Source organism: Ovis aries, chromosome 3, assembly GCF_016772045.2.
Source record: "Ovis aries strain OAR_USU_Benz2616 breed Rambouillet chromosome 3, ARS-UI_Ramb_v3.0, whole genome shotgun sequence".
Lineage (NCBI taxonomy): Eukaryota > Metazoa > Chordata > Mammalia > Artiodactyla > Bovidae > Ovis > Ovis aries.
The window spans coordinates 218,440,980-218,452,697 of record NC_056056.1 but is presented as its reverse complement, the minus strand read 5'-3'; the positions used below and the strand labels follow the sequence as shown (position 1 = coordinate 218,452,697).

The window sequence follows — 11,718 nt, the reverse complement described above, 5'->3', positions numbered from 1 at the left end:
TTGGGTCTAAGCAGACTGTGTTTGCGTTTGGAAAGGATCACTCGGGCAGTAGTGCAGAGGACTGTCTGAGACCAGCAAGGAGAGGACGTACAGGCTAGGCGAGAGCTGACTAGGTGGCACCGAGGTCGCCTAGCAACCTGAGAGCGCTGTCTGAGGGTTTTGACAGCTCCTCGCAGGCGGAAGGGGAGGCTCCGCCCCCGCCTCCCCCCGCCCCTCGCAAGAGCCAGTAGGCAGCCCCGCCCCGCGTCGGGGGCGGGCCGAAGCTTCTTATTGGTCGGCCCTCCGGAAGCTACTGAATTCGGAATCTCGCCCCAGGTCTTGCCATAGCGGGCTGCGTCTGGATGCTCGGTGTGTGACGGCGGCGCGTGGTGAGGGGCGGCATGTGGCGGGCCGCGCGCCGTTCCGGCTCAGCCAGGAGACCTCCCCGCCGCCGCTGAGCCTGTTTTCTTTATCTGTCGAATCGGAGCGCGCCCTGCACGGGACACCCCGAGCCCTACGGCGCAGCCCGCCTTACCGGCCTGGGGACTCCACAGAGCGGGCTCGGGGATCCCCACCGCCGCAGGCCCTGGTGCGTGACTGATCCTCCGGCTCCCAGAGCCCCCGGCCCAGGCTGGGATGTTTGTCCTCGTGGAGATGGTGGACACCGTGCGGATCCCCCCGTGGCAGTTTGAGAGGAAGCTCAACGATTCCATCGCCGAAGAGTTGAACAAAAAGTTGGCCAACAAGGTACTGGGTCCGCGGGGTCGCAGGCAGGCCTTTAGCACGGGAAGGGCCAACACTGCCTACCCACCCGCCGCCGGCCTGGCCTTGCCAACCCTTGGCGTTTAGGCAAGGAGCTTAACGTCCCAGAACTCGGTTTCTTCACCTGTACGTGGGATGAACTCATCCTTTACCCCACTAGGATGTTGGAGAGAATCAAAAATTGGGTTTGAAAAAGGCTCTTGTAATTGGGGAATATTCCCAGGGACGGCGGAGCCTGGTGGGCTGCAGTCTGTGGAGTCGCACAGAGTCGGACACGACTGAAGCGACTTAGCAGCAGCAGCAGCAGCGTCCCCACTTCCAAATTATTGATAATTTGCAATCTAAATCAAGTCATTTCCCCCGCTGGGCCTCGGTTTCCATTTGCAAAATGGAAATAATCATTGTTGTCCAACCATGCATTGTTGCTGTGAAGATGGGTGGTAGTTCAGCTGTCAGGAGGTTTAGCCATTCATTCCTTCAACAGAAATGTTTGTGCACCTTTTACGTGCCAGGCCAGCACGCCTTAGTGCCAGCAAGAGGCCTTCCCTCTGCCTTTTCTGAAGCAGTTATTCTGTGGCACATCACTCTTTCCTTCTTAGCAGTCGCCACACTCTCTCCTTGCTTGCTTACTGGGTTACTGTTTTTCTCTCTTCCTCTACACGAGGGCAGTGACCTTTTTCTTCTCCGCAAGTAACCCCCATAGAGTCTGGGCACAGAGCAGATGTTCCATAATTGTTTGTTGAATGAATAAAACAGACACGCTTCTACTCTGTAGTGTGGTGGGGACAGCAGATATGAACAAGAGACTCTCACAGTTGAGTGTGTGATGACAAACTGAGAGAACTGTTATGGGCTTCCCTGGTGGCTCAGAGGTTAAAGCGTCTGCCTGCAATGTGGGAGACCCGGGTTCGATCCCTGGGTCGGGAAGATCCCCAGGAGAAGGAAATGGCAACCCACTCCAGTATTCTTGCGTGGAGAATCCCATGGAGGGAGGATCCTGGTAGGGTACAGTCCATGGAGTTGCAAAGAGTGGGACACAACTGAGCTACTTCACTTACTTACATTATGACGAGTGTTCTCATAAGCCTGTGGAATGAGGGAACTTCCCCTACAATGAGGGAGACAAGAGGCTTTGCTAGCCGGTGATACTTGAGCTGAGATCAGGTGGTGAGGAAGAACTCATGTAGGGGATTCTGGGCAGAGCAGAGCTATGCAGGAAGCAGAAACAGCATGTGCAAAGGCCCTGTGGCAGGAAGGAATATCAAGCCTGTCGTAGCTTGGAGGAGGCTGATGTGGCCAGGGCAGAGGGGAGGGCAGGCTGGAGAGTGGTGGGAGCCAGCCCATACAGGGCCCACAGGACCCTACTGGAGTGATGGCCTTCATCTGCAGTAGGCTGAGAAGACTGGCTGGCTGGAGACTGGAGGCAGGTCCTGCCATAGAGGTTGAAGGCACAGAAGGTGGGGTGTACAGACCTGGGGCGTTGTTGGCGAGAACTCACAGAGTCCTTAGTGGATGGTGTCTGGTTGCTTTGTAAGGTACAAGGAGAGGGGGCTTCTGAGGGGACAAAGAGAGAAGCTATGAAAAGTCCAAGAAGGGAGTGTGGTCCTTCTGTGGCACAGGGCCTTCTCTGGTCTGTTCAGACAAGTATTTCTTTTTTTGTTGTTGCTCCTTGAGTCTTGTGGGATCTTAGTTCCCCAGCTAGGGGTTGAGCCCAAGCCCTCAGCAGTGAAAGTGCTGAGTCCTAACCACTGGACTGCCAGGGAATTCCCAGACAAGTATTTCTGCATTTGAATTACTGAATCATTTGGGAGGAGACCTTGCAAAAGTGGTCCAAGGTGCAGGCAAGGGCGCCTGCCTCCTTGTGCTTCCAAAACCAGCCAGACTCTGGGCCTCACTGCGTTGAGGTCTGGCCAGGACTCACTTCTCGGAGCTTCTTGCTAATCCGTAAACAGTCCTGCAAGGTCTCCGTTTGGGATGTGATGATGCTGGTGTCAGATAAGCAGACACTGAGCGGCTAGTCCTTTGGAGCATCGTGGGGTGGGAACGGGTTATGGATGTCCTCGGCCTGTTTTGCCCAGTCTCAGGGCCTCCTGTGTGTCACTCTGCCAGCCTCAGTCCCTGCGGCCACATCTGTGTGTCTGAGACTTTGTGAGCAGAACAGCGACTAGCTGTGGTTCTGACACTCTGAACTGTGAGCTCCAGGATGGACTTGGGACCTTGGAAAAGTGTAGTTTTAACCTGGGGGGTTCCCCACCCAGTCCTTGCTACTAGTAGTAATGATCCTTGATTGCAGAGGGTTTCTTCTAGCAAGTGAGCCGGCTACTGAGCTAGGTGCTTCACATCTGTTCTTTTTGGATTTAACAGCCCCGCAGCCTGGTATGTCCATTTTTGCAGATGGGGAAACTGAGCTCAGAGAAGTGACCTCGCAGGCCACACAGGGAGTGGTGGGGCTGGTGTTGTGCCTTGAATCTGTCTTGTCACCAAAGGCTTTGTTCTTTTTAGAGCTCATCCACTGGAGTTCCTTGTCTCAGGCAGTGCCCCAGTGCATTTAAAATGGGGATACCTGCCCTGTGGAGGGGGAGGTGCGAATCTCAGGAAAGACTGCCTGGGGAGCTGGGCCTGGGAGTCACTTGGCGTGTCCATGGACACACACAGGTCGTGTACAACGTGGGACTCTGCATCTGTCTGTTTGACATCACCAAGCTGGAGGATGCGTACGTGTTCCCAGGGGATGGTGCGTCACACACGAAAGGTGGGTGCCCTCCTCCTGGGTTTTTCGGGTTTCTTGGGGCTCAGTTTTTGGTGAGGGGTCCTGGTCTGGGTTTAGGAGATCTGGGGTCTAGTCCTGAGCACTCTGCCAGGAATTTTCTGGGTGGTATGGGCAGAATCTTCCCATTTCCGGGCCTCGGTTTCCTGTCTATAAAAAAAGAGGCAGGGACTTCCCTGGTGGTCCAGTGGTTGAGACTCGGTGCTTCCACTGCAGGGGGCACGGGCTCAATCCCTGGTCGGGGAACTAAGGTCCCACATGCAGTGCAACGTGACCAATAAAAACGGGGAGGTGGATGAGGTGGTTCTCGAGGCCTCTCCATCAAGGCCTGTCCAGCTCTGAGGCTGTGGCTCTGTCTGCTCACATGTCGCCTACGGTCCTGTGTGTTGTCTGAGCCCCCTCTGCGTGGCTGTCAGTGCGCTCAGGTAGGGGGAGTGGACAGATAGTGGAGTCGGCATTGCTGAATAAAAGTGGGGAGAGGGAGGAAGGGCACAGGAGGCTGGTTGGGGGTGGGAGACCTTGAGGGACACGAGGGCATAATGGTTAAACTCATGGCCTCTGGGTTCAAATACCAGCTCTGCTGCTTGTTTGCTGTATGGAATAGGCAGCCTCTGTTTCCTCTTCAATAAAAGGCAGTTAAGAGTAGACTAAGTTACGGGACTGTTGAGGGTTACCGAGTTAACACACACAAAGCTCTCAGGACAGGACCTTGGCTTATAGTGAGCCCTGATAGCTCATTGATTTGAATTGTTCCTCTGATTCTGTCGGTCAGCTCGGTGGTGGTCTTCTGGGCTGACTTGATCAGGGCTGGATGGTGTAGAGTGGTCTCATGTGTCTGGTGGTTGGTACACTGGTTGGGTGGGAGGCCTCGGCTGGGCTGCTCATCTCTGCTCCACGTGGTCTCTTCTTTCAGGAGGCAGACAGACTGGGTACCAAAGCACCTCTGGGCTGAGCCTCTGCTCGGATCCCATTGGCCAGAGCAGGTCACGTGGCCAAGGCCAGAGTCAAGGGCTGGAGAAGGGCTCCCCCAGTGGGAGGAGCTGCAGTCACTTTGCAAAGGGATGTGCACCCCATGGGAGGAGGGCTCTCAGGGAGGAAATGGGGCGTTGATCTCTCTCCTGCTGGGACAAACCAAGTCAGAAGCAGAGGGCCAGGAGGCCGTTGAGATGGTTTGGGGTTAGTCAGGGTGTAGACATGCTACTCGCCATCAGCTGGGTGCTCGCCCATCTGCCCCAGACCCTCTGAGTCAGATTCTCTGGGGAGGGCCCCGCAGTGATTCCCACCCAGCCCTGACCCCCACTGGGGGCTTCAGCCTCGGCACGGGGATGTGCAAGCATTTCAGAACGTGCCGCGAGGCTGCCTGGTGTGTGTGTGTCCAGGAATCCGGAGACTTAATTCATTCACGAGGATGCCATGGAGCTCTGAGTTGTGTGTGGACGGGACGGTCTCGTGAGCAGAAAGGTCAGATGGTGATGTGGAGACTAGGCCACGCGGGCCCTGTTTACAGCGAAGGACGCTGTCCAGCTGAGCCAGTCTCTGCTGGGGAACAGGGGCCTTGCTGTCCAGGAGACAAGTGGTATGGGGGCCAGAACTTCAAGAGAGACTGGAGAGAAAAGTTAAATATGCAGAGATTCTGTCTGTTTATTGGGTTGTTTCTGCTGTTTGGTGTCATTGCTGGTTTTCTGACTGACCCCCTGTGCCTGGGTCCCCGGTGTTCCTGGGGTTGAATTCTGGCTCTGACCCCCCTGCAGGGGGACCCCGGGCAGGTGGCTACCTGGCTCAGCCTCACTTTGCTCATCTGTAAAATGGGGTAACACTTATGGCAGTCAGGCTCCTCGGGGCCCATGGAGCATCGTGCAGGGCGAGTTGTCGATCTGTGGTGGGGTAGTGGCCAGGCTTCGAGGCTGACCCTGGGCCGGGGCCCCCTTCCCCCACTGCCTCCCCAGGGCTGTGGCTGAGGGTGTGTTGAGGGGTGCTCAGCACTGGGCCTCCACCTTTGCTTAGAGGGTTATTCATTTGCCAGTCGCCTTCTACTTCTTCTATTTTTACTTCTACCCCGGCCAGGTTACTTTACCTATCTCTCTGAGACTCATTTCTGGGAAAACAGTATGATACTCATAGTACCTGCCTCACATAGAGATTACAAGGAGCCAAGGAGAAAAACCACAGGAAGCCTTTGGCCTGGCGTCCGGCACATAGTAAGTGCTCGCGAGATGCCAGCCTTTTGATTTGTGACACTGAGCCTCATCCCGTGTCACCTAGGGTACTTTTACCTGGCACCAGCCCTGTGTGCCCCATGCCCTCCAAGCTGGGTAGACCCGGCCCCCAGGAAGTCCCTTCTGACCTGCCCGCTGCCCCCACCTCCGGCTGAGCTAGGGCCGCACTCATGGCTCCGGAGCAGCCTGTCTTGTGCCTGCCATTTGCTTTGTTCTTTTCCTTTTTATTTTTTTTAAAGCTGTGATAGAACATAACATTTGCCATGTTTAGCCTATAGTTCCGTGACAGTCAGTTTACGTTGTTGTTTGACCGTCACCACCATCCATCTCTAGCACTTTATCGTCTCCCAACACTGGATCTCCGTCTCCACTAAACGCCGATTCCCCGCTCCCCTCTCCCTACCCACCCGCTACCCCTACCCCCCCAGCCTCCACTCTGCTTTCTGTCTGTGTGAATTTGGCTCCTCCAGGCACCTCTGGAGTGGAATCAAGGTATTTGTCCTTTGTAGACACTCACTACATCCTAAGGCACCCCTGCTTATCCTCGGCCCACAACTAAGAACAGGTCTTCCTCTTCTTACTGGTTCTTCAGACCCATCCTTTTTGACTTTTCAGGTTTGAACATCCCTACTCAGGCTGAACATCCCTAGAACTTCAGTGGGGGACTCTTGGGAGGTGGCCCCCAACACAGCACTACCCCAGCTGGCCCTCCACCTGGTCTGTGGCCTCCTTTTGGTTTTTAAGTGAGATATAATTCACATCCTGTGAAATCCACCCTTTTAAGGCATACAGTTCAGGGGCTTTCAGCATTGTATTCACAGAGCTGTGTGGCTGTCACCATTGTCTTAATTCTAGAATGTTTTCGTCACCCACAGAAGAAACACTGTGCCCATTAGCCATCACTCCCTGCCCTCCACCAGCCCCTGACAACCATCCATCAGCTTTGTCTCTGAATTTGCCTCTCCTGGACATTTCCTGTGAGCAAGATCCTACAGTGCTGGCCTTTTGTGGTTGGCTTATTGGTGGCTCAGACGGTAAAACGTCTGCCTGCAATGCGGGAGACCCGGGTTCGATCCCCGGGTCGGGAGAATCCCCTGGAGAAGGAAATGGCAACCCACTCCAGTACTCTTGCCTAGAAAATTCCACAGAAGGAGGAGCCTGGTGGGCTACAGCCCATGAGGTCGCAAAGAGTCGGACATGACTGAGCGACTTCGCTTCGCTTATTTCCTGCAGCCTAATATCCTCAGGGGTCATCTGTGTGGTTCCCGGTGTTAGCCCTTTATCCTTTCCTGAGACTGAACAGTCTTCCGTTGTGTGGCTGTGTCACAGTGTGATTACCCATCCGTCTGTCCACGGACACCTGGGCTGCTCGCCACGTGCTTTGCTTATGGTCGTTCCAGACTCGAGCTCCCTGGGCACAGGATCACGTGTTGTCCTGCCCCAGAGAGCTCCATGCCCAAGCCCAGCCTGGCACAGCCCTGGCAGAGGCTCCGTGGGGACTTATTAAACTGAGCTGATGGAACTGGGTCACATGGGCAGAGGGATTTTTCCGTTCTGTGCATTAAGGACATTGGCCCTCAGCTGCTCTCTCCGAGGTCAGCGTGCGGCTCTCCTGTCTCTAAGGCTCGGACAGCTGTGCTTGTCCCCTCACCGGGAGGGAGGTGCACCAGCTGCCCCCTGTCCTTCCCCCACGCTTTCCTGCCTGGTGGACTCATGGGAAGCAGCCTGCAGGGAGCCGGGGTGGGGGGCAGGTGGACCCCGCTGTCCTTGGGGCAAGCCGCAGACCAGGCAGCTGAGGGCGCTGGACGCAGAAGCCTGTGTCTGGGGTTAAACAGGGGAGGCAGACCCAACCCCGTGGATCTGGGTGGTGGCTCAGAAAGGCTTGGCGTCTCCCGCTGGCAGAGCAGCTGTGCGGCTGTGGGCAGGCCACTTGACCTCCTGGAGCCGCTTGCTTCCAGTGGGGAAGCGTGACACTCACACGGGCGGATTGAGATGGGCCCTGGGCAGCTGGGCGGGGGCAGCCTCGTGGTTATTATCTAGCCCTGGCGAAGTTCAGGCCCTAGACACCGTATGCCTTTTGCGCTCAGTGGGCACCCCCTTTGAGGCGCTCTGCAAGGGGCAGCAGTGATCAAGGGACGGCTTCTGCCAGGCCGTGGAGTCAGAGTCTGTGATGTGGGCACAGACCCTACCTGGTACTTTCCTTGGGCTCACGTGAGTAGGGACCACCTAGGGCAGAACCTGAGAACCCACAGAGGCATTGTTGCTGGTTTATTGGCTTCCCCCAACCTCCCTGCCCCCCCAAATTTCAGGGCATTTTTAGCATCCTTTTCCAGGTCAGAGCTGCGCCTGGGGCAAACTTTGCCGGTCAGCGGGAGATGGGGAACTTGTTTCCAAACCTGGTTCTCTCTGCCAGTTGCTTCTGCCCTTGTTAGAATTTCAAGGAGAGCGCCCGGAGGAAGGCTGAGATTGATTTGGCGTCACTGATGGCCAGGATGTGGGCTCAGGCATGGCTGATGGGTTGGGAGCGGGCCTGTTTCAGGGCCAGCACTGCTGGCTTCCTGTGGGGGCCAAGCAGTGGCCTTGCAGGAGATGAGGTCTAGGCCCATGGGGAGGCCTGGCATGGACTGCTGGGTGGGCTCTAGGTGCAGCCCTGGGGGCTGGCATGCCAGTGAGTGAGGCCGCCCCCAGCCGGAGTAGCCCTTGCTTACGGCCTGCTCATCACGCCACGGTGTCTCCGTTTCCAGTTCACTTTCGCTATGTGGTGTTCCATCCGTTCCTGGACGAGATTCTGATCGGAAAGATCAAAGGCTGCAGCCCGGAGGGAGTGCACGGTAACATCGGCCCTGCGTCCTCACGCGAGACCTGGGAGCATGCTGGGGGCAGGCGCTGGGCCCATAGCCTCTCCAGGTGGTCAGGGGAGCGGCCACCTAGACGAGCAGAACCTTCCCGAGGGGCTGCTCAGCCGTCCGTCCTATAACAGTGCGGACCCCAGCCAGCTCGGGGCCTTGGCCAGGAGGCTGAGACGGCCTGAGGGAGGCACCGGAGCTGGCGGAGGTGACCCGGGCTGCTGGCCCCAGTAGTGCAGGGTCCACCTTGAGTTTGGGTGGCTGCTCAGGCCGGGCAGAGGCGTGGGGCTCCGAGGTGGAGGAGGGGTCCCCGGGCAGCACAGACTTGGGGCTGGCCGGTCTACTCACGTTGTCACCTGCCTATCTTCCAGTCTCCCTAGGGTTCTTCGACGACATTCTTATCCCTCCGGAGTCGCTGCAGCAGCCGGCCAAGTTGTATCCTCCCAGGGTGAGAGCTTGCACCCCTCCACAGAAGGGTCCCCACTCCTCAGGGTGGCTCTGGGGCCTGTGACCTGATGCTGCTGGCCTCTGTCCACCTCTTTTCTCATTTGCTCCCAAAGCACGGACCTGCCTGTACGTCCCACACGGGCCACGGGGCCTGCGCCTGCATTGGGGCTGCCAGGCCTGGTTCTAGCTCGCCTCGCTCAGGTTGTCCCCTCAGGAAGCATCTCAGGTCGCCTCCCTCTGAGGCCCCTGGCTGGCCCGCCGCCCCTCCTCGGCACGCGTGTGAGGGCCTGGTGCTGCAGGTCCCGGCCCTCGCCCTGTTGCACTGGGGTGGCTGTTTCTGTGGGTGCTCCCCAAGACTGCTCACCGGGAGAGACCCCATCTTGTCCCAGCTGTGCCCAAAGTGCCCAGCAGGGGACCTGGCAGCGAGGAGAGGCAGGGCCCACCTGCAGGCTGCCACTGGAGGGCAGTATGTCCCTTCAGTGTGGGGTCTGCTGAGGGAGGGGCCCTGGTTTTGTGTGTGCACACGTGTGCGTCCACGTGTACGTGTGTGCATGCATGGTGTGTGTGTACGCATGCACAGGGCCTGGGGCAGGGTCTTTGTGTGACTCTGAAACTTGTCAGAAGACTTGCCCTGTCCTGTTGGAAACCGAGACGGTTCCTGGGCTGCCTGCCGGCAGAGAGCACTGAGGCGTGCAGAGGCGTGCGGGATTGCGCCGTGCGGAGCACATGGCCAGCTCCGGCCAGCGCTCGGGTCGACCGTGGGGCCTGTGCGGGGCGCCCTCCACGCGTGCTGCGTCATTACCACCCCGCCGCAGCCCCGGAGGGCAGGTCTCCCTAGCGCCCCTGGTATACCGACAGGGGCCCTGAAGCACGGAGGCTGGGCCCGGCCTGGAGGTGGGCGGTGAGCGAGGTTTGAACTTGGGAGCCAGCCTCTGAGAGGGCACACAGGTGGGGTCCGGGTGGCGGTGCAGCTTGTGCTCTGCTCCGAGCTCCTTCTGCTCTGATGTCCGTGTTCCAGGCCTGGGTCCTGGCACTCTGGTCACTCCATGGGCTCCAGGCGGCCCGACCTCACCTCTTGTATGTGGGGCTGAGCCCTCTCTTCCTGTGACTTCCTGGGCAAAACATGTCAGCCTGCAATTGCCTCTCCCTGGGGGTTTGGGCACTATGGGAGGAACCCCCTGCCTCCAAACCCAGGGCTTCACCACTAGCCTGGTTGTTGCCTTGACCGTGTGCCCTGTCCAGCGACGAGGCAGAGCAGGTGTGGGTGTGGGAGTACGAGACGGAGGAGGGCGCCCACGATCTGTACATGGACATCGGCGAGGAGGTCCGCTTCCGGGTGGTGGACGAGAGCTTCGTGGACACATCCCCCACGGGACCCAGCTCGGCTGAGGCCACCTCTTCCAGCGAGGAGTTGCCCAAGAAGGCAGCTCCGTACACACTCATGGTGAGCTGTCCTGATGAGGCCCAGGGGCGGGGGGGCCCATTGGGTGGGGGTGCAGTCCCTGCTGTGGCGTCTTGGGTGGACCTAGCCTGGGGAACCCAGTTTCTGTGGGCCAGGGCAGCAGTAGTCCTTGCGGCGGTGTCATAAAGCTGCCACGCTTTTGGGGAGGGCGGGCGAGTCAGGCCCCTGCCCATGAGAGGACAGCACCAGCTGGATGAGGCTGCTGTTGAGCCGGCTGCGTTAAGAAACCGGGGGTGGACCGTCAAGGCTGCTCCCACTGCAAACCCGAGTGGCCCGAGGGCCTGGGGAAGCTGAAACCCACCAGATCTGACTTGGGTCCCTTGTCTTTTACCCCCGTGAAGCCAGACGGTGACACGTGACCCAAGTGGGGTTTCGGGGCCTGCAGGAAGGGTTTTCTAGTGTAACATGGGGCCCAGGTTGTTCACTTTCAGGGCAGCTGTCTTTGTCAGGAAGAGGGGTGGTCCCCTCTGCATGATTCGGAGGCTGGGCTCAAGGTCACTAAGTTTTTCTGGCAGGACCAGACCACCAGCAGCTCAGGAGAGCAGGCCTAGGACTGGCATGCTGGTGCCCTTGTGGGCAGGCATGCAGGTGAGGGGCCAGAGGCTGTGTCCTTGGTAACCAGCACTGTCCTTATAGGCCTGAGAGGCTGGAGCACAAGGGGAGTCCACCTGCCCCCTGGGGTGCTGGTGTGGCTCCCGGCTGTTCCCAGAGCCTCCTGGCTGGCTGTGCCCTACCCTCCCTGGGGCCTCACCTAGAAGAGAGGGCCCCTCTTTGCTTCCTGCCTGAGTTGGCTCCAGGCTGAGCGGTAGATGAAGCACGCCGGTTCCCTCTCCCCACCCTGGCAGGGATCCATCAGCGAGCCGGGCCTGGGCCTCCTCTCCTGGTGGACGAGCAGCTAGCCCTGCGCTGTGACCACGGACCCTGCCTGGCCCTTGGGAAGGAGGCGCAGCTGGCCCTGAAGACCACCACCGCTTGTGCAGACAGGGAGCAGTCTGCGCCCTGCCAGGCTGTCCCCTCCCCTGCTCCTCCCAGAGCCACCTGAGTGCCACGGTCCTCACGGACTTCTGCTCGTTGGTGACAGCAGACATTTAATAAATGAAGACAGCATCACCCGGGAGAGCCACCCTTGTCTTAGTGATCTAGTCACCAAGTTGCCACAGCCGGGACAGCACACCCTTCCTGACCCCAGATCACGTCTAGAGATGACCCAGAGGTGGACTTGGGGCTGAGAGGTCCCGG

General features: G+C 58.4%; 1 protein-coding gene across 2 annotated transcripts; it reads left to right on the top strand.

Annotated features, from left to right (window-relative positions):
- The first annotated feature begins 294 nt into the window (after positions 1 to 294).
- POLR3H (RNA polymerase III subunit H) lies at positions 295 to 11,589 on the top strand. 2 transcript variants are annotated; one of them, XM_004007014.5, is made up of 6 exons: positions 295 to 726; positions 3,397 to 3,493; positions 8,469 to 8,555; positions 8,942 to 9,005; positions 10,260 to 10,461; positions 11,325 to 11,589. In XM_004007014.5, exons 1-6 carry the CDS (start codon positions 616 to 618, stop codon positions 11,376 to 11,378), a joined length of 615 nt encoding a protein of 204 aa, XP_004007063.1. In that variant the 5' UTR covers positions 295 to 615; the 3' UTR covers positions 11,379 to 11,589. The 2 variants fall into 2 exon arrangements, with proteins under 2 accessions (XP_004007063.1, XP_042103727.1); XM_042247793.1 differs by lacking the exon at positions 11,325 to 11,589 and having other exon boundaries at positions 8,942 to 9,018.
- Positions 11,590 to 11,718: the final 129 nt, after the last annotated feature.

Excerpts from the sequence above, each read along its gene's own strand:
- POLR3H (XM_004007014.5), top strand. The coding sequence starts at position 616 with ATGTTTGTCCTCGTGGAGATGGTGGACACCGTGCGGATCCCCCCGTGG. Across the intron at positions 8,556-8,941 it reads CAGCCCGGAGGGAGTGCACG|TCTCCCTAGGGTTCTTCGAC; the intron begins GTAACATCGGCC and ends CCTATCTTCCAG. Across the intron at positions 9,006-10,259 it reads CTGCAGCAGCCGGCCAAGTT|CGACGAGGCAGAGCAGGTGT; the intron begins GTATCCTCCCAG and ends TGCCCTGTCCAG.